General features: G+C 40.9%; 1 protein-coding gene across 1 annotated transcript in view; it reads left to right on the top strand.

The window, feature by feature from the left end:
• kmt2cb (lysine (K)-specific methyltransferase 2Cb) overlaps positions 1-22,347 on the top strand; it is a 78,401-nt gene that overhangs the window by 31,790 nt on the left and 24,264 nt on the right. Inside the window, exons 11-31 of the mRNA XM_039815259.1 lie at positions 142-317; positions 514-866; positions 3,754-3,834; positions 4,207-4,934; positions 6,415-6,537; positions 9,537-9,653; positions 9,998-10,102; positions 11,044-11,148; positions 11,262-11,443; positions 11,862-12,026; positions 12,147-12,253; positions 12,492-12,563; positions 12,700-12,912; positions 14,886-15,005; positions 15,294-15,419; positions 15,533-15,663; positions 16,789-16,981; positions 19,759-19,851; positions 20,133-20,180; positions 21,820-21,960; positions 22,074-22,106. Coding sequence (XP_039671193.1) covers positions 142-317; positions 514-866; positions 3,754-3,834; positions 4,207-4,934; positions 6,415-6,537; positions 9,537-9,653; positions 9,998-10,102; positions 11,044-11,148; positions 11,262-11,443; positions 11,862-12,026; positions 12,147-12,253; positions 12,492-12,563; positions 12,700-12,912; positions 14,886-15,005; positions 15,294-15,419; positions 15,533-15,663; positions 16,789-16,981; positions 19,759-19,851; positions 20,133-20,180; positions 21,820-21,960; positions 22,074-22,106 — 3,412 coding nt within the window. The remainder of the gene's footprint in view (positions 1-141; positions 318-513; positions 867-3,753; positions 3,835-4,206; positions 4,935-6,414; positions 6,538-9,536; positions 9,654-9,997; positions 10,103-11,043; positions 11,149-11,261; positions 11,444-11,861; positions 12,027-12,146; positions 12,254-12,491; positions 12,564-12,699; positions 12,913-14,885; positions 15,006-15,293; positions 15,420-15,532; positions 15,664-16,788; positions 16,982-19,758; positions 19,852-20,132; positions 20,181-21,819; positions 21,961-22,073; positions 22,107-22,347) is intronic.

The following is a 22,347-nucleotide window of genomic DNA, read 5'->3' as shown; positions in this document are numbered from 1 at the left end:
CATACGTTTAGCTGGAAAAGAGTTACGGTCTTAAAGATACTCCCTCACATTCGCTGTGGGCCTGAACAAATTCCATGCTTGTATTCATTGTATTCTAATCGTATTGAGACTGAGAGACATATTACTCCTATTGCTCCTCAGAACTGTAGAGTATGCATCCAATGTGGAACACGAACCAGCGTGCAATGGCACCACACCAGCTTGCTGTGTGAGAACTGCGTCCAAAACCAGGACCCTGCTCTAAGCTGTTCTATGTGCGCCTGCATCCTGGACCCTGAGCATCACAAAGACTTAGTCTTCTGCCAGACTTGTAAGAGGTAAGGAGCATTTGTCTATAACTTAAATACTTAAAACGCAACACTTTTTTTCCTTGTTTTATTCCTGTAGCGATTGTATGTTCCCTGGTAACAGTAAGGAAACGCTAGTAAAACCTCAGTAATAAATGTCACATTTTAATATTTCACAGAGATCCCTGTCGAACAATCCCTTAAAATTCCTTTGCCCTCCTTTCAGATGGCTACACCTGGAGTGCGAGCGTCAGAACTCAGGCCAAGCAGAAATCCACCCCAGAGAGGACTATGTTTGTTCCAACTGCAAGTCTCCTGCTGCAGAGCAGGCGCTACAGGCAGAGGATATGGACACCGGCCCAGAGCTCAGCCCTCAGCCAGCCTCCATGCACACAGACTCTGAGACTGGTCTACAGCTGGCTCAAAAGCACACGGACCTAGAACCTGGCACTCCGGGGCCTCCTGAAATGCACAATGACCCCAAACCGGAATTACTTGCTGTTCCATTGCACTCGGATCCAGAGCCTGTTCAGGCTACCGTCCAGGAGGAGATGCTGGCCACGTCAGCCCAGAAGCCTGGTGGGTCTTTGTTCCAAAAAGGTTAGATTAAACCCATGAAGATGACTGCTCTGATTTCTTTCCTTGTTTTATCTGTAAATCTTGAAGTCTTTATTTTCCTCACTGCTCCAAGTGCCCCCCCTGAGAATCTAATCTGTTTTATCAGCATATTAATCATTGCTTGTTATTCCAAGGACAGGCCAAGGAATATAACGCTTTTGATTATACAAAATCATACACACAAGCACCAGGTCATACGATTAAAAAATGAAAGAGAATCTTTGTAGTTGAGGGGTTCATTCACTCAGCCTCTATCCATGCAGAAGCATATTAAAGTTTGGACCCTGCAACATGAAATTGGGCTGTAGTGTTGGCGATGATGAAGTTTTGAAAGTCAGAGGTGTTGCAGATGAAAGCATTAGGAGTTGTTTTGGCTAAGAACAGAGTGAAACACTCCCTCTTTTATGTGGATAATTTTCTGAGGTCTCCCCAATAACCAGATGGAGTCCTACTAGTGACAGATTAAAGAGACTCTTTTGTCTTTGTAACTCTGTGTTTTGAAAATTAGAAGTACTTTGTTTCTCCTGCCTGTCTCCTGAGGCTGTAGCTTGTGCTGTCAGTCTATATAAAAGAGAAATTGATACGTTTTTTTTATTATTATTATTATTATTTTTTTATTTAATGCGTAGTTAAGTAAAAGTGATGGGCACTTGAGTCGGCTGCTCACACTGCTAATCACCCTTAAATTTGACTTGGAGTTGTGTGTGACAGAACCAATATGGAGACTTGGGACCTGACTCAAACTCCAACCCAAAGGTTTTTTGAGCATATCTAGCTAGATGCTATTTAGTAGAAGAAGCACCATAGTAAAACCCTTCCTTTGCAACATCGGTGATTCATTGTGGTGCAAGCTGTACCAACACCTTGAGTTACGTGATGCTGGTATCTGCCTGTATGAAGCTCAGGGCTGCTTCTCCACTCCATGGGAGTTCTGCCAGCAGTGGAGTGGAGTATCAGGAAAAATAAGGGTGAGCTGGGGATGCCAGTGGTACCTATGTTGCCCACTCTGTCTAGACAGCAGACTCCACTGGCAGGAGAGACTAGCTAGAAGTAGCACGATGGTGATGATATTAGATCCCCTGTCTGCAAACCTGCCTTAGAGCTACACTTGCTCATTCATGACTGCTCACAAAGTTTGCTTGCTCCGCATGCACATGTGCTCTCACTTTACTAGCTTTTTCCTGTGGTCATGAGTCACTTCATCGTTGGATTTAGCTGGCAGGGCGATTCTTCCCCCACTAGTGATTTGTGTATTAATTTAAGAGAAGCTTTTTGAGGTTTATGTTGAGCACCTCAAAATAAGACAGATTTTACCTGTTTTCTTTTTTCCATACACATTTCATAATGCTCTCTACTCTCTGAGATTTTGGGTCGACACCTATTAGACTATTAGTTTAAAATTTTACTTTATTTTTTTGCAGTGTATTTGGTATTCCTGCCCCAAATAAGAGTAGGAAATGTATTTTAATAATCTGCTGAAATTTACTTAAATATTTGTGGATTTGTTTTACTTACTTTTTAACTTTGTTATGTGAGATCATGACTATGCTGCCAACCATGTGCACATGTAATGTAATTAAAGTCATTAACCAGAGCTGTTTATCACCTGCCAGGATTCTCCACCACTCATGGTTTAACAGCAGGCTTACTGTGACTCAACTGACAGATGCTGTTAGATCAATTTCTTGACTGCAAGTTAGACCTGACTTATGGCCTCTGCGGCAATCAAAGCTGTGTATTTATCTTAACCATCACCTTATTCACTGTAGGAGATATAGGAAGCAGGGTGTTAATATGAATGAGAATGTGTGTTCAGCTTGGTCAATAGTTGAAGGCTGGAGATGGTTAGAGGCCCATCTCCTAATTGACTTTCTGGCATCGGCACCGGATGAGCACCTGCAAGCTGCACAGTCATGAGCCCAGAGCACACAGACCCTGGGATGTTGGTTGTCATGGTTACTCCCTTCCCTGGCAGAGATGCTTAGCAGGTGCATGTGTGTGTCAGGATCAGTGTGACATGGGAACTTGTGGATTGAAATGGTGGGTGCCTCGTTAAGACTAGGCTATCTGTACGGTCAGAGGCTGTCTGGCAGAATATTGGCTCGATGTGTGGATGCCTGATAGCCAGGAATGACTGGTTCTATTCATACCAGACTAGTCAAACGCATTGATGTTTAAATACAAAACCAAATGGAGAGTCAGGATAGGAGACTCTACAAAACCAAATGGAGAGAGAGGGTAGAAGACACTAGATTAATACTAAAATAGTGTATGAAGCGTATAAAGGTTTGCCACGTTGTCTTTATATGCATTGTGACTGCTTGTTACTTGAAAGCCACTCATTTTCAGTAACCATCTGTCACATCCTTTTTAAGCATAATGCAACATTAAATGCAAGCATTAAAATTAATGTTAAATCCACATATAATGTATATTGAACCATAAAGAATTCCCTTTTCCATTTGTTGGCTCAAAAGATAATTGGTGATCTGCAACACAAGGTTTTAGTGGTTCAGTGGTTTTTCTAAAGGGAGAAGACTTTCCTCGACTTGGGGATTCCCATTATTGTATAGTCGTGCTGGTTTTACCATTAGATTATAAATAATGGGTGGATAGTATTGATGCAAGCAGAAATATCTCTTTCCTCTCAATCAGTGAATCAGTGCAAATCAGTGAACTGCCGGGTATCCAAGCCTGACATTTTCCCATGGTCCATTTTCTTTATTGCCTTACCACTTTATCTTTAATGTGTTCATAATCTCTCCAGACTATTAGTTCTCTCTATTAATGAACGAATATCCATTTCTTTCTATAAAATATTTTTTATAATCAATCTTCTCTCTTTTAGAAGTCTCAGTGGATGCAGATGTTGTAGAGAAACAGGTTACTGAACCTTCTGTCAACAAAATCCTAGCAGAATTCAAATTAGGTTTGTACACACAATTTAATCTGCATTGTGGAACCTCCTATTGATTTGTATTATTGCAACTGTGATTGTTGTGTTGTAAAATTTGTGTTGGTGTGAATAAACTGTGAGCATAACAACTGTTAAAATGCTGTGTAAACATTGTTTACAGGTAGTATTAGACAGGGCTCCTGACATGGAGTCTCCCCACCACATCCACGTCATTTACATAAATTGCATACCATTTACATATTTTTTCTTTGGTAATGTTGATGACTTGAAACATTAGCATAACATTGTATTAGTTTACACTTTTATCTTTCTTCATGTGTTAATGTGCATGATATAAAGCTATCCAGATATGTTCTTCTCACCACTGTGTATTTCCTCCTACAGAAACAAAACCAGCAGCAAGAGCCCAGCTTACAACTACAGAGAGTCCTGTGTGTTCAGCGACTCCCAGCCAGGAGTCTGAGTTTTTTCCAGCCCAGTTTTCTATGGAGGCACTACAGACACAAGACACCACATTACAAATCAAACCAGCAAAGACAGAGGCCTGCCCCGAGCAGGGCATGGCCAACCCCAGCACAAAGGATTTTAAGGCCATCATCTCAACCACCAAAGAACCAAGTACTGCATCAGTACCTTTCACGGACCAATCAATGGAAGTCTCACTACCCCAGCCTTTGAGTATGGATGTAGACAGGGCTTCATTCTTGGAAACTGCTCCAGAAGAACTTAACAATGAGAGGATGGAGGGTATTTTTCACAGGAACCTGGCAGAGACCGTTAACCCCTCAGCCTCTAGTACATCAGAGGACATGTACACTACACAAGAGAGTAAGCCCAATCTGTCATTTCCCAGCCTACCTTCAGAGGAGAAACCACTCAAGACATCTGTGGAAAGGTTGGCAGAAATGGTTTCCTCTCCTTGCCACTCCTCCCCTCTGGGCAGAGGGACATCTCCCAGAGAACTACCCCAGACCCAGATCCTACCTTCACTGGGTGACTACAGCTGTGTAATACCCACCACCACCCTTATACCACTCACCCCTAAGATTGGCATGGGAAAGCCAGCCATCACCAAGAGGAAATTTTCTCCTGGGAGGCCACGAGTAAAACAGGTAGGAAACTGACTATCCTGTCACAGAAGACCACTGATTGGTTCACTTTCTGGCTCGTTCTCTTACTCACTGCCCCAGCCCAAGTAATATACCCCTGGAGTCAAGGCTAATATATGGTGCTCATACTTTATATACTCCTAAATGACCTGTGTGTAAGTGTCCTGTGGGCTATGCTCTATGAAGGTGGATTAGGTTTTTTGGTGGTTGAAGCAGCTTCTATGGTTTAGGATATGTTCTTCAGTAATGTTTTCAAATGTTTTCTCAGTCAATTAAACCTTGCAGGACACCATGCAAGGAGGACCGCATGGCGAGTGATGCTTTTTCTCAACTCATTGTGCCCTTTCACATGTTTTTGCACCAAGAGTAGTTAGTCACAGTGTTTATGCCGAGTTCAGTTGAAGTATTAATTATTGCCAGTGGAAATTATGTGTTTTGTTTTTTTTATGGCTAAAACACCTATCCCTGAAAGTCCTCACCTTATTCCACCTCAGTGGCATTTTTCATCCGTCACTGTTCATCTCATTTATATGTTAAAAACATGTGCCACTGTATTTTCCCATTTAGGAAGAGCATTCATCATGTCACAAATGTCCGTGACCATTACCATGTCCTACATGTAATATCTCCCTATTACGCCATCAACTGCAGTGGGTCACTAGTGACTGAAAAAACTTTTAATCTTCTAATATTAGTGTCCCAGTGTCATTAAAACAAACAAATTATAATAGAAACATTAAATGTAGATTCTCGCAGACAAATAATAATGGGAGTTGAATCACACCCTTGGCTATAATATATTATGAATGATGCTGGTGAGGGTAGATTAATTTAGTTAGCAAAATGTGTTTTTCCCCCCAGATATATCCCATCTCTTAAATAAACATTATATGGCTCAAACTAATTTGTTAGACAAGGCCTGGGGAAATCTATTCCAGAAATGTGAAAGTTGCTCCTCTTTAGTCCAATGTGCTTTTTGTCTGATGTGCTCATGTGCTGCTGTGCTGACGCAATTCCCCTTGTTTTGTCAACATGCCAAACATACACGGTTGTCATGACGAGAGGTTGCAGGGCCTCTTTCCTGCTGTATGGTGCCATGATACCCTGGCAAATTATGCTGTGTAAAACGCAACTAACACAATTGTGGTCCACAGTTTTGCATTTTCAAAGAGTTTATTAGAAATATTCCTCTTAAACTCATATGCATGAGAACTCTTAAGGATTGGCTTTAACACAGACTGTAACCTAATAACTTATCCTGTTAATATTTTGGCACATCAGATGCTATCTAATACTGTAGCTCTGCATATTATGGATGTGTATTGGGTAGTTCCCAATTGGCCACATTAGAAGCTCACTACATCTCTCTAACATCTTTCTTTATATGTTTTGTTTCTTTGCTGGCTTTGTTTTTAAGTTGCTGCATTTTGTCGCCCTCCTCCCTCCCTCTCTCTCACTCTCTCACCCGCCCCCCTTACCTTAGGGTGCATGGAGCCCCCATAGCAGTGTGAGCTCCCCCTTGTCCTGGTCGCCAGACCAGACAGAGGGGTGGGACGTCCCAAAGACCAGGCAGTCCTCTGGCAGCCCCGGCTGGAGCATCAGAGTGGTAAATACTGTGGCTCACCAGAGACAGCAGGGCAGCAGCTGCCCTCTGTTAGCCCTCGGTTTACCCTAGTGACGCACACTCCCCGAGTGTTTCTCAATGTCACTGTGATTTATACCGTAGCCTACTCTAACAATTACCACCACCTTACAGTGAGAAGAGGAAATTCATAGACCAATGGCTAAGCTAATTACTTTATGAAGTGGAACTAAAAGATACGGCTTTATTGAAAATGGGTTTTGCTGGCTTTGCTGTTGAATTGAGAGATCAAGGGTATGGTGTAATAAGACCTTCCACAGTCTAAATATTTGGCTAATCATTTTTAGTAATAAATGAAACTGTCCTGTTTCCTCTTTGTCAGCCATGCTCGGTTGCGTTCTCTTCTTATTCAGAGACCTGTTGAAGTAGTTATTTATATATATTTTTTTCTTCTTTGATTTTGTCAAATGTCTGTGGCAGTTGGTTGCCATGGTGACAGTTGTTACTCTTTGCAAGGCTGGGTGAGGGTTAATTTGTGCACTGTGGCAGGGGTCCGGTTCAGGTTAAACACCGTTGAACAGTGTGTCTGTCAGAAAGCACAGTGCATGGGAGGGGCCTCGGTTTGGGATTGGTGTCAAATGTGGGGTGACTGGGAAAGGATTTTGGGGGCAGGAGCTGGAAGATTCAGACTTAAGTTTGACAGTTATGATAAGACAGAGGTCTCCTGTCAGAAATGTGCCAAAGGCACAGTGGATCTCGCATTGCTAGAACAACAGCTCAGAGTCCTTTTCTCAACTCTCTCACTTGCTGGCTGTCTGGCAGAAATTGTAGTGTACCTCTCAGATAACCGTAATTTCCATGAACTACCAAAATGTCAAGAATCACTTGATTATTTTTCTTCTTGAGCATTTGGATGATGTTCAAATGCTAAAGATTTTTTTTATGTATCTTTTTTTAATTAAGATTTCTGATGTAGTCCTTTAAAAATTAACAGGTCTTATACATAAATACTTGAATGTATTAAAGGGGTGATAGAATGCAAAACCGATTTTTTTATTTTTTTTATTTTTAGTTTAGTGGGTAACTAGGGCATACATAGAACCTCAAAATCCCATTGACACCTCTTTCCTCTGCAAATCTCACAATTTGAAACTGCCCCTGAAAACGGACAAATCTCAACGAACCGCCTAGTTGACGTCAACTCGGTGGCTCCTCCTCATTTGGCTCTAGTCTCTCTCTTTGTCACGCCCCAACATTTACATAGGCTACACAACTAACCTGAGATCAGGTAGTCTTCTGAATCTAGGTTGTGCAGATCTCAGAAATTGTATACATTTTGTTCATCTGCTATTTTACCATTAAATTCACTTCTGAGACTTTTTTATGCGAGAAATCAACTATGTAGAGGTCAAATATAGGCCGTTTTACGAAATTTGATGTCTAATTGCAAATTTTGTCCGACTGTGTGTCGGGGGGGGGGGGGGGGGGGTTTTTTTTTTTTTTTTCCCCTGGGCCTGCCATCGGGGGGGGGTTTTTTTTTTTTTGTCCTTCACAGACCCCGGCCTGATGTGAGGTAGATTGAGCTCCGTCACGGCTGGCAGCCCACAGCACTCCATACCCGCGCAAAGTCACAGTTTTTTGGGTTAATGGACTACCAAACGCTGCTGCCCTGACAGAGCTCCAGGGCCTGCAGCTCCCCTCTTCCTGCTAAATGGTCGGTGTGTGAGAGTGAGAGCGTGGTCAGCGAGCTTGTTACGCCAGCAATCTCTTACCACATGTTTCAGTTAATCTTATAATGTGTGTAATTATAATGTGTTGAGTTATTTAAACAAACGATCGGGTAAATAAACGCCTCTTGCCGCGAGTCTCATTGATAGAGCCTGCGGCTAGATGGAGCTCTATCAATGAGAGCTAGCTAGCCTCCTCTTAGAATTCCTCTGAAATTCACAAAAATTCATAAAATTGAAATCGGACACCATTGTTAGCTTTATAAGACCTTGGGGTAGATTTTATATAAGTGGTGTGACGAAATTCAAACTGTAAATATACTCTAATTACGCCGAAAATGAAGCTAACTAGCCGCAATATGTACACATAGGATTGAAGGGACAGTCGCAGCTAACGAAACCCGTAATGTTCACAAAAATTCATAAAATTGAAATTGGAGACCATTGTTAGCTTTATAAGACCTTGGGGTAGATGTTATATAAGTGGCGTGACAAAATTCAAACTGTAAATATAGCTACTCTAGTTATGCCGGCAGCTGGCAGCCAGCCAGCTCCGCGGAGCCCCGAGTATTTTAGTAGTCCAGTACCCAGGGAAACGGTGACTGTCACTGGGTATGGAGGTTGCCGCTTTCTCGTCAGACTGTGTGGAGCTCCTAGCTAAAGTCTGACACGTCTTACCAAATTTGCAATTAGCCATACATTTTTGTAAAACGGCCCATATTTGAGCTTTATATAGTTTAAAAAAGTCTCAGAAGTGAATTTAATAACGAAATAGCCCGACAAACAATGTATAACTTTGCAGTGTCTGAAATATTCGACCTGCTGTCAAGTCTCCAATGTGTTTCTATGTAGTTTGCTCAAACCAATCAGCGTGCAGCTCATCTAAATATTCATGAGCATACCATATTTGGAAGAAAAGCTCTTGTTCCAAATAGAGCCATATTCACAGGGTAGTTAAGGGCCTAATAAAATAGCAGAGACCTTAAGGAACAGTGTAAAATACCCTATATAATCATTCTATCACCCCTTTTAAGTTAATCACTTATCATGCAGGTTGTACAAAGAACACCATAACTTACATTACCCTTCTAGGACTGGATGTTCCTGTTGTGCAGTCACAAATATTTGTCTGTGCACTGAGCAAAATGACTTAATGATTCATGATTTGAAGAAAAACAAACTTTTGCAAACTATTTTTAGTTGGGGGAGTGGTCACTGTGTTCCCGTACAATATGTCTATATTGACTCCTTAGGTGCCGTACTACACATTTTCTGATTTTTGTCTTTTCTCCATAGGGTCGAGGCTCAGGTTTCCCTGGGAGGAGGAGGCCCAGAGGGGCTGGTCTGTCAGGTAGAGCTGGACGTGGCAGGGCCAGAGGCAAGAATGGAGTTATTCCCGGCATGAACCCTGGGGTATGTGCTGTCAGCTGGGTAACATCGTGACATCTCTGGCAAATGTTGCACTATTTAAAAAGCAGTGTTTATTTTCCCTCCAGCTGAAGACAGGGATGATATATTGTAAGCTGCATTAATGTTACAGACGGAGTTAACTGTTTGCTAGTTGCCTTTTATTGTAAAGACTGCCCCTTTCCTCAATCCTTCCAAATGATGACTCAGCAGTGAATAATGTATAGTAATAGCTGATAGTAACTATTCTTCTCATAACTGTGGATCTTGATAGTGGAAAATTATGATACTGCCTATGTCATGACGCTATGTTGTGTTGTTTATTTTGTGTATGTTTCCCTGATATGCAGGTCACCACAATAGAAACACCATACCCAGTCAAGGAGGAGGAAGAGAATGCCATGCATAACACAGTGGTCATATTCTCCAGCAATGACAGTTTCACGTTAAAACAGGTTTTTGTTTTTAATACTTGAGTTGCTGATGTATTCATTGTGAATCCTCATCCTTGACTTTCTCCATTCACTTAAGATGGCCTAAAATTAAATCTGTGCTTAAAGACCTCTCCCACTGGAGATCATTAATTCTTGTAGAGATACTGCCAAATGCCTGCAGGAAATGCAGTTATGTAAAGCAGGATCATATTCAAATTTTATTGTTTCTCACTTTCTGTCTTCAATATTCCTGTATTCAATTTAATTCTGCAAACAATACCTGACTGGCAGCTACCGTTAACTGGGAGACGTTGGGAGAGTATTTCAGATGTTAAAATCCTTTAGTGTTGGATAACTATTCATATAAAGTGACTAAGCAATTAAACAATACAGATGAGGTGCTGCTTATCAAGGCACCAACCCCTGAATGGCTCAAGTGAAACCGATCAGCGCTTAAAAGACTGTTCTGTCTAGCTCTCTGCTGAGAATGCAGGCTGAAAAGGGCTCACTCAATCATTCTGGTTAAAAAAGGTCTTTTAACGGCCAGTGTTTCCAATAATGTCCTGTATTCCTATTACATTGCTTTTCATTATGTTTGCACAACTATATTAGAGGATAGAAGACAAGTGCAAGTTCTTATTGACAGTGCTGCTTTAGGGTGAAGAAAGCATTTTCATTCATTCAGTATTTGAGATAGCATGCAACAACATACTGATAATGACTGTTAATTACAGCGCCAGTGACAGAACATATTGATAACTATGTGATTGGGTGGTGAAAAGCACTGAAACTGACACTAGCGGACTAGTTTCTTTATTTTGTCTTTTAAACAAGGAAGTTATATTAACTGGGTAAATAGGAATTACAAAAATGGGACTTGTTCTAACTCTAACTTTTGAATTTCAGTGTCTGAACTGAACTGCCTTAGTGAAATGGGGTAATTATGTCTTATTTCCTTTTAGGACATGTGTGTGGTGTGTGGGAGTTTTGGCCTCGGTGCAGAGGGCCGTCTTTTGGCCTGTGCTCAATGTGGCCAGTGCTACCATCCATTCTGTGTTGGCATTAAGGTACATTTACTATTGAGCTTGTACACTGCATAAACATGATACTACATGTACATAGCAGAAATACCATCTTATCATATGGCCTACATATGAATGTCTCATCATTGCTTTCACAGATCACCAAGGTGGTGCTGAGTAAAGGCTGGCGTTGTCTGGAGTGCACAGTGTGCGAGGCCTGCGGCCAGGCCACAGATCCTGGCCGCTTGCTACTGTGTGATGACTGTGACATTAGCTATCACACCTACTGCCTGGACCCTCCACTGCAGAACGTGCCCAAGGACAGCTGGAAGTGCAAATGGTGAGTGACGTGTGATCATCTCAGCCAAATTAGCTTCAACAGGCATAATTTAAATTACAATTGAATTTGTGTTAAGTTTAGTAGCAGAAGCATGTAAAGCATGAAAGAATTGTACATATTAAACACTCTGCTGTTTGATGTTTATAGGTAGCAGTTCAGGCCAGATCAATAAATATAAGTACATCTGCACTGTCTTTCAACTATACAAAGCCATGTAAAGGGAATGTCTTAAATATTTCAGTCGAGATAATTTAAGATTCTAAAAATTACAAATGAAAAGCAAAAAAATACCATATTTGCAGCATGTTGACAGTGAAGTGAGTAGGCAGGGTTTTTGCTTTACGGTTAATCTACATCTGCGTTATTCTCTTTGAGGTAACCTGGGTAGAATGACCTCTGTCCTCCCTGTCTCCTGCAGGTGTGTGTCCTGTACCCAGTGTGGTGCCACTACCCCAGGCCTAAGGTGTGAGTGGCAGAATAATTATACCCAGTGTGCCCCCTGTGCCAGCCTTGCAACATGCCCCATCTGCCTGTTGGACTACAGTGAAGGCACCATAATTGTGCAGTGCCGGCAATGTGACAGGTGTGCAGTGTTTCTACAATACCTAAGAAAAATACCCCCAAACTTTTTTTTTTCAGCTAGTCTTTTTTTTTTTTTTTTGACATAGTTGGTTCTTATCTTAACCTTCTCTTCTATTCACAGATGGTTCCATGCGTTTTGTCAGGGTCTCCATTCAGACGAAGATGTCGAAAAAGTTGTAGACAGTAGCTTCGACTGCACAATGTGCCGAGCTTTCAAGTCCACTAAAGGTGGGAGCATAGTATTCCGGATTAATGAAAATACTCTTTACAAAGGTCCAGAGGGATCGAAACGTTAGTTACTTCAATAAATGGTGATGCTGTAGCAAGAGCAGAGTGCAGGAATTTTCTTTTTTGAAGCATAGTATTCCTCTTTGTGTGTGTCTGCTGTAAGTGAATAGACTCAACTATTGACTTCCTCCTGTTTCTGCTGTTTGTTTTCCTTGGCTTTTGTTTTATGCTGCTGCAGTTGTGACCAAGGCCAGAGACGCCATTGAGCCTGTACTTATGACGCAGATTGTCACCAAGGCTAAAGAAATGGGTAAGTTCAGAGCTTCAAAATTGATGGATTACAAATGGCAACATAAAGAAAATGTTTCTCTCTACAAGATGGTCATTTGACTTCAGTTTATACAATTCATGCTCATTCTAGCCATGTTTGTTTTTGGTCTTTTCAGATCTGTCGAGGACCTACACCCAGGATGGTGTTTGTTTGACAGAGTCAGGGCTTTGCCAGCTCCAGAGCTTGTCTGCTACAGCGTCACGGCGCAGGAAACCCAAGCCGAAGCTAAAGCTGAAGATCATTAACCAGAACAGTGTGGCAGTGCTTCAGGCTCCCGTAGACCCCCTCTCAGAGCACTCTCGTGATGAAGACATAGAGGACAACAGAGGTACTTCTCGCACAAGCCTCTTCTTTCATCTCAGACTGCTAACTAGAGGCCTTCAGTACAGTAGTGACTTGGACTATCGGTATTGGCTTTTTTGTTTGTGTTGTTTTTTGCTGGAGCGCAGCAAGGCGAGGACAGCCCTATAAAAACGAAAGCCTCTCACTGACTGAGTCAGTGATGAAGTTACACCATTGGTCAGTCAAGTGTTGGTGTCTTGTGTTTCCACTGTTAACGTCTTTGACTTCACGATAAATTATCTGATTCACCTCCTTAATACATAGGTGGTGCTTCTTGTTTCTGCACATCCTATGTTTGTAGGGGGTTGACACAGTTTGATGCACATGTTATAAGAGTAGCTTAGCTGCTTTTAGGAATAGCTGCAAAGTGTGTGCGTAGTGAGGTCGAGCGAGGGAGAGAGAGTGGCGGTGCATGCGCTCAGAGCATACAGCTGTTGGCGATCGGAGCAGAGAAGAAATTAGCAGTAAAGTTGTCAAGTGGTAGTAAATGTACAGTGGTTTTAGTTCCTCAAGACCCAAGTTAAGTAAAGAAAATCTCCACTGTACCTCCCTACCACGGTCTAGAAGCTGAAGTGCGAAAGTTATCTTGCTATGTTTCAACATTTGAGGCTGTGCGCATGTCTCAAACCATTGCCTGTCCACTGTGCTTTGGCAAGTGACTGAAATAGAACAATACCACATTAGATGAGAAATCCAGAACCACAAATTGTTGAAAATAGCATGATTATATAGTTGAATTTATGAAATTAAAGCAGTCCTCAATTATTTGACTCAAACATGGCTTAACAAAAGTCATACGATATGCTACTTTAGTACACTTTAAGAACAAATATTAGTGGGATCTCTCAGAAAATTAACACATGAACATTTAATATCCAGGAATTCACATTATAGACACTGCTGACTGTACTGTACCTGTAACAGTTTGGGCACAATTTGGCACATTGAACATACACAGCCCAGCCATATACCAGGTTTCCACAGAGTCTTGTTTTCTCCCAGTTTGACTTTTAATGTTTTTCAAACCTTATACAGCTGTACAGTTCACAGTTAGAAGTACTAAAACTGATCTAATTCTGATATGTTTGAGAGTTAGCTCTGCATTAACAGAATGTAGCTTGCATCACAGATTCCTTTTAATGTACCCCAGCAATATTTTTCTGTATTTTCCTGTGTTGCTTTGTTTAATAACTGTAGAGATTGATGTCTGGAAGTGTTATGGTGGCAAGATTTGGACAAGATATATAGACTGATATACACAGCACGGACAAAATACTGATGAGATTTGCTCACTACAGCATGTTTGCTGATATTTTCTGTCAGTGTAAATATTATTAGTTGAAACTGCTAGTCGCTCTTATTTTGCTGTGCTTTACGACTACAATTCAATGTTTCAGCAGAAATGGGTCCTACTTCATATAATCAATACCAATTAATTGGTACAATTCAGATGATCGGCTCGGGATACCCCTAATTAGTAGTAATACAATTAGTTTATTAGGGCTGTACTCGATTAAAGAAATTCTTAGTCGACTAACACTCGTTCAATTGTATCGACTAATCGATTAGTTGATTTAATCGACAGATCTGTAAATCTGAGTTTCTCCGCAAAGAGTCATGAAAAAAGTATAAAACTTGACTAATCGACTAAAGAAATCTAAATTGACTAAGACCAAAACGACGGATTAGTCGACTAATCGACTAAGAGGGAGCAGCTCTATATTTTACCCATTATTTAAACATATGCAATTATTTCTCTAGTCGGAGTTAAAAAAAATAACAAAGAAAATGAAGGTCCTTAGAAATGGAACTGGGGAACTTAACTTCAATCAGGCTAATGTCCTGCCACTGAGTGCAGTTCAGATAGAATTGACCCTGGTGGCTGTGTTGAGGGGCCTGGCTGGGGTGTTCTCTGCCGCAGGGCTGTCACTCATCATCAGTGCTCTCTCCCTCTTGCAGAGGCGGAGCTCCTAGATTGTGAGACGAAGTCTGACTCGAGTCTGGAGCGAGAGCCAGCAGAAGACGACTCCAAGGGGGCCGACGGCGGCAAGAAGAGGAAAAGGAAACCGTACCGGCCGGGTAGGGCACCTGATTGAAGGAGACAGCTCCTCTGAAGCGTAAAATGGTGCAGTACATGCCCGACGTTGTAGCTGTAGCAAAGCACTGCCATCTCAGGGCCTCAGATGTGCACAGGGCTCTATCTAGTGTTTCTGAGCCTTCATGCTGAACACACTGGACAATTAATAGAACCATCCATACAATCAAAGTCAATATATCTCAAATCACCTCCATGATTGTAATGAAAATTGTTTTTGTTAGTATATGGATTGATTAATTGCTAATAAATGAATAACCTCTCCTTTCAAGGCATTGGTGGGTTCATGGTCCGCCAGAGGAGTCGTCCAGGTCAAGGTCCAGGCAAAGCCAAACGAGCCATCTGCAGAAAGGATTCCACTGGCTCTGTGTCAGAGAATCCCTTTGGAAAAGATGAGGGTCTTTACACCTTTACTTTCTACACACATCTGTATTATAATAGATTTTCCTCTGAACTGTCAATTTATGTTTGCATGTGATTTTATGTGTGTCACTATTCTCTTTTTTTGTAGGATGGACAGAGGCTCTGCCTGATACCCCTGTGGATGAGATGCCCCCTGGACCAGAGGTCCAAGAAAAAATAAAGAAACGCTATCGAAAGAAGAAAACAAAACTGGAGGAAGCTTTTCCTGCCTACCTGCAGGTCTGTCCCCTTTGATAGCACACTCTTACTTCTAATACTGTGTACAAACATAATGGGCATATAATATGACATTATATGACTATATAACCATAAAGAGTAAACCACTATACAACCATTGTTGGGGTATTATACTATAACTCTGATCAATGTGTAGAAAAAAAGTCTTTCTCAATTTTGTACACGGGTATCTACAAATAACTGGCTTCAATAATAATCAACTTTTTATTAATTTTATTCCGCTCATTTTGCCAACACATATACCATATTTTAACCATTTCATATTCTAAAAGGCACCTTTCATGGCGAGAGAAAATATTGCGTTAAAACATCTAATTTCATCAGTTGATTGCAAATCTATTTTTGTTTTATTGTTATGCAAGCCTCCTGTTCATATGCACAGATTGTCATGCCATATCTTCATAAAATACCTTTTATCTCACCCTTGGGAAGGTTGGGAATCCAAAGTACATTGCCTGGAAACCACTTACAGAACCCTTCTGTGAGCTTTTTTGAAAGAGGAACAGCCTAAAGGAACTCACTGTAGAGGATACTCGTCTCTGATCGTGCTTTTTAAATGGCTTCTGTCTGTGTTGTAAATTGACATACAAAAGCTTAACCGGAGATGGCTCCCTGTCTCTAGCCAGTATCTCAGTGTCCCCTTTTGTTGGCCAAAACATAGATATGTGATGTGCATTAAGACACCGGCAGCTGTCAGTGCTGCTTTATCCCACCACAGTCGGGGGATGTTTAGTCCCACCTAAAGGTCCAACACAGTGAAGCACATTTCATTAATTATTGAAATAGCAACACGTTGGGCTTTTAATGTCCTGGTGCAGCAGGGAGCTGCAGTTACATGTCTTTAAGGATAGTAGATGACTTGTGGGTATAAGTGGTTGGGTGGGGGGGGTAGGTGCTGACAAGAGTGAGGTCAGCAGCAACATGACTGTTAGTTTCAGAGCCTATCTGTTTCATTTCGGTCAGTTCTCATGGGCCTTCAATGTGTGCTGAATAATGTGACATGGTGATGTGTTTCCCAAGAATGATGTCAAGAAAGGTAAGCTGACGGTCCTTGAAGAAAAGTGTTAACACAGAGACTTGACCAGTGCTTTGTGTTGTCATGTTCAGGAGGCATTCTTTGGAAAGGACCTACTGGACAAAAGCAAGCAGAGCAGGCAGCAGGTGGTCGAATCAGGCTTACTGGAAGAAGGGCAAAGCCAAGTGGAGAGGAAGCACCCCACCACCAGCTTCCTGGACCCTTCATCAGACCCTCTGCTCAGCGCCTCAGCAACATCTCTTCCCACCAGACCAACAGCAGCACGTACGTATACACATTACTTTAGTTTTCAAGGACAAGGGATGTAAGGATTCATTGATTCAAAGCGTTGGACTAAACGTTTAGATTTATAACTGCGGCTTAAATTTGAACTGGAAAGGAATCCATGCAGGTATTGGAAATGCCTGATACTACAGGGGTATCTCTTATTTTATTATTTGCATTTCGCTCCCCCCATGAGAGTATTAACCTTTTTCACACAGGACATGTGTTCAGTGGAACACATGTTCAAACCACATTTCACCCATTCATACAAAACACAAAGTCAAAGTGTCAAAGGTTAATCTCTGGTCATTAGTGTTCACATACTAATTTGTGTAGCTACAGCTCTATTCACTTTACTGCTATGCCAAAGAATTACATAGAATTTCAAATATACTAAGTAAGCTTTATTTATATAGCACCTATCACAGATAGAATCACAAAGTGCTTCACAAGCAACAAATATAACAATTTAAAAAACATCATACAAAACACAAAAAATGATAGCTCAGTCAACTGAAAGCTTGTCTGAATAGTAGTGTCTTCAGCTGTTTTTTAAAAGAAACAGTAGAATCGGCCACACGCAGCGACAGGGCATTCCACAATTTGGGAGCTACTGCCTGAAAAGAGCGGTCTCCCCGAGTTTTAAGGCGGGTTTTAGGAACCATCAGGAGATTTTGATCTGAGGAACGAAGAGTGCGGAAAGAAGAGTAAGGGGTCAACATGTCTCCGATATATTGAGGCGTCTGTCCATGTAGTGCTCTAAAAGTTAAAACTAAAATTTTGAAATCAATTCTGTATTTTACTGGAAGCCAGTGGAGAGTAAATAAAATCGGAGTAATGTGAGCCCTTCTGTTTGTTCCTGTTAAAAGCCTTGCTGCTGTATTTTGCACCAATTGGAGATGGCTCAGAGAAAATTTGTTAAAACAAGTAAAAAGGGAATTACAATAATCTAACCGTGAAGAAATAAAAGCATGAATGATCATCTCCAAGGTAACTTTAGGCAGTATTGTTCTCAATTTAGAGATATTTCTCAAATATCTCTAAATCAAATGAAGTTTCAGTTTTCTTTGCAAGCACGCTCTGCCTCGCCTGCCCACTCATACGTCTCCTGCTCTCTCGACCGTTATCTCAGTTTTACATGAAACAGCACGTATGTCCCTTGCGCTGCCCTGAATGACATCCGTTGTGTAATGTTATGCAGCCAGAAAAAAAAATACCACGTGTCTGAAACAGAGTAGTAACAGTGGCTTGTCAACGCTGATTCCAAATTGAAAATGTATCCTACTGTCTTTGCCAACACTTTAAAGCTGTCCAAATATTAAATAAAAAGTTTGCAATGAATGAAAAATTCATGCACTCTCACAGTGGTTTAACATGTTTTTATTGCCAAGTGGAGCACAGCCACTACCATTAAAGTGTCTGTCAACACACCACTCACTAAGGACCATGCACGCTCAAAATCTATTACTTAAGCCAATGTGTACTGTAAATAAACCGCAGAAAACCATTATAACTAATGTAGACTGATTATTGCTTTCCTTGTCACAGCCACTAGCTAAACTGCATCAGAAGTAAACTGGGATTGTCCTAATGTTTGAATTACATCCTATTGTAAGGTATTAGTGTGGCACATCAAATCAGTGTCAGGCGATTAGGGATAGGGTCTAAAGGGTGCTAAAATACCAGAAATTCTTTGACCGCCTTTTATATTGGCAAAGAGTGAAATCAAAGAAAAGAGTCAAATTACTGAAAATATATCGGACAATCCTTAAGCTTTAGTTCTTTGATAGTCAATCTTTGAATTTGGTCTTGAATATTAAGTATTAAAACAGTTAGTTCTATTTCATCCCTGCTATTTCATCCCATGCTTAAAGCACTGAATATTCCCTTTTGCGCATGCGCAGTTCGGGTATGTATACCAACAACATCACTGGACCCGTTGACCCGAGAGAGGCTATATGTTCCAGTGTCATCAGTGGATCTGTTCCTACGGTATCTTCTTGCGGGATCACGGGGATTCCAAGTGATGGAGCCCTCTGACGGTCATTCAGGATTCATAGAACCATAGTTTCATTGATAACTTTCGTTTTAAGTAGATTTGATGATGAGTTTGACATAATACCAACTCCTATGCAGTAGTGTGGTTTATAAAAATTCAAAAGATGGGTATCACGGGTGGTACTACTAGGTATCAGCGATGATATTGCAGTTCAGAAAATGGTGTGCTGCAGTTTAAAAAGTGAGATATGGCAAATAAACACTAGTTTTAACAGTTTGAAGAAATAAAACACTGTAACCTTGACGACTGTGACCTTCAGACAATAACAAAGAAATAGAAAACTTTTAAGGAAAAACACTGTAGCATAGAACTGACTGCACCATGCTTGGTTGAGGAGCATTTTTGCAACAACTTCATTAAATTAATCCATAATGTTTACTTGGGAGAACAGTGTTATCCAACCTCAGTATGTTGATATTCCATTATTACAGTTCATATCTTTGGCAGCACTTCTCTGACGGTTACTTTAATCAGTTAAACAATACTGTTGGAAGATTTGGTGTAGTCCATTTCAAGTCTTTCAGAGGCCAGTCAATTAACCTATTGTTAGATAGTTTATTCTCTTGTTTACTCAAGAGCAAATTCTACATGTGGCATACAAACAAATGGTTCCAGATCGCATTCTCATGTCCGTTTAACATCACCATCAATTATGATTTGTGACGGTTTGGTTTTCTTTCTTTTTTTGTTTCTTCCTTTTTTTCCCCCCCATCTACAGAGACGTCTGAGGAACCATTAGTTGATCTATCTGATGTTCTGAACACTGATGCAGACATCTTGGGAATGCTCGGAAAGCCAAGCAGTGACTCTGGTGCGTCATATATCTCACAGGCAGTCACAGTGGCAAGAGTTTATTAATAGTCGCCTAGCCGTGGGTTTACAAAATCTTTTCCTCCCGGTTCAAAATTATCCTCGGACAGCAAGTTTATTTTGCTTTCACCACTTAATGATTTTTTTACTGTCACATTCTTTAACAATACTTTTTGTTCATCTTTGGTTTTATCTTTTGTTTGTTTGCATTGTCAAGCGTGTTGTGCTAGTGCTGTCTTCACTATTTTTTCACTCATTTTATCTGGTTTTGGGTCCTTGTAGGTCTTGATTTTTGCCCCTTCCAGGTTGACAGCTCACCTCCTCCTTTTGGTAAGGGTGCTATGGCCTACTAATCCCTTGCTTTAGTGCATTCTTCCTCTTTTACAGTGTTTGTCTCTATTTGAGTGTGCATGCATTTAAGCTGCTTCATACTTAGCTTTTTCTCAACCATTTCAGATCGTTTTAACACTCATAAACTGCTTAGTGCTTACCTAACCCAGTACAGTGTTCACTCAAATGCATATGGTGTGTCAGTCTTTGTTCGAGCACCTCCTAAACCCTTTCACAGTGGTGAAATAAATAAAAACAAATTCATAGCTGGCTGCCTGAAGATGTCTTCAAGATATCAAAGAAACAAGCTGACAAAGCCATTTTGACATTCAATAAATCAGCAGTTTAGAACCAAGAAATGTATGCCTCATTTCCACCTCATGGTTCGGCTTGACCCAAGTCACTTTTGGTACCAGGTCCTTTTCTTTATTTTGTTTTCAACTGCGGATAGAACCCCCTCAGTCTAGGTTAAACTTGAACGCAATACTCGCTGAATCCTTTCATCGGCAACCAAACAGAGGAACGTCTGCACTTTGTCAATTGTACGGCGTAGTTTTGCGGCCTGCCATTTTTTTTTAAATCTGGGTCAAGTGAATACAAAAACTGTGGTTGCTATTGACGGTAGCTTGGCTATCTAAAAATGGTGGGTTTGTGCAGGATGTCCCATGACGCTAGTGAAGATTCTCTCTGACCAGTCAGTTGTCTGCACTACCTCCACCTTCTAGTATCGACTCAGCTCGCTTGAAACCTTGTCACTGGTACCAAAAAAAAGGTAATATCAGTTACTATCCACAACTTTTGCAATTGCAGTTGATTGGGTAGAGATCCGTCACATACCGTTCCATGCCGTGGAAATGCAGCATTAGGAAGCCTTTGGAGAATGTCTTTCCAGTTCCTAAAGACTGTGAAGGTCTTCTGTTCTCAGTCCTGTGGCAAGAAGACTGCATGTCCTTCATTCTTAGTAAAAACTACTTTTTTCAGCCTAGATGCCTTAAGGGCTGATATAATTTTGTTCTAATACAGATATTGCAAATTGGTTGCTTACATCCATCCTTATGTTGGTAGAAAGTTTTGTGTGGAAGAAAGTATGGAATAAATGAAAAGTATAGACAAGAGTCAGAAAACGGTTTTGCAGTGATAGAGATTCCATCATTTTGATATAATCTAATAGCAGTGTAGTAACCCAGATTATTTACATGGGTTTTGTTATGGATTGGATCAGCGATTTAAAAACTGATGGTGTGTGTGTATTTTATATATATATATATATATATATATATATATATACATACTCCACAAACATTCAAGTGTTTGTTTACTTTTACTGAGGATTAGTATGACCTATCTGCCTCTTTAGAGTTCCCAAAACACTGCTTTTAAACAACACAGGGACCCCAAGGAGCTGTAATCCTATACTGTTCTGTTTTGATTGCATTCCTCAGGCTGTTAAGACAATAAATATGTTCTTACTTCACGTCTATATTTGTGATCACGTTCTTTGTTGGGTATTTTGTTGGTTGTTTTGTGTCTGTCTGTCTGTCTGTCTGTGTGTGTGTGTGTGTGTGTGTGTGTGTGTGTGTGTGTGTGTGTGTGTGTGTGTGCGTATGATTTGTTTTTGTATGTCTGTGTGTTTCCACAGCTGGTCTGGACATTGGGCCCCTGGCAGAAAGTTCCCCAGTGGCTCTCCACTCTCAGGCTGGCCGGAGGACACCTCGAACCCTCTCTGAGGAACCCCTGGACGGCATTCTCAGCCCAGAGCTGGACAAGATGGTCACTGATGGTCAGTGCAAGAGACCAGGCATCCAGACACTTTAATTTGTTTTACACTATTATTTTAAAACTTTATACAGGATGCATAATGATCTGTTTTCTCTAATTCTTTCGTTATTTCAGAATCAATTCTGAGCAAACTTTACAAAATTCCAGGTTTGTAATTTCATTTTTTTTTTTTTTTACAAAACTGTAAGCTTGGAACCTTCTACCCTTATTATTGTGACTGTGAACTCCCTATGCAGCTTTGTTACAGCACTTTGACCAGGGTTCAGTGAATTGTTAAATAACGTTTTACAGGTTGGTAAGATAAATTACCTAGGTGTCTTTAAGACAAAAAGAAAAAGAAGTATCCAGTTATCTCTCATAAATACAAGAGGAATCAATTCTGAATTCT

Source organism: Perca fluviatilis, chromosome 11, assembly GCF_010015445.1.
Source record: "Perca fluviatilis chromosome 11, GENO_Pfluv_1.0, whole genome shotgun sequence".
Lineage (NCBI taxonomy): Eukaryota > Metazoa > Chordata > Actinopteri > Perciformes > Percidae > Perca > Perca fluviatilis.
Note: the sequence above shows the minus strand (reverse complement) of the source record. Positions and strands in the feature narration are given on the sequence as shown.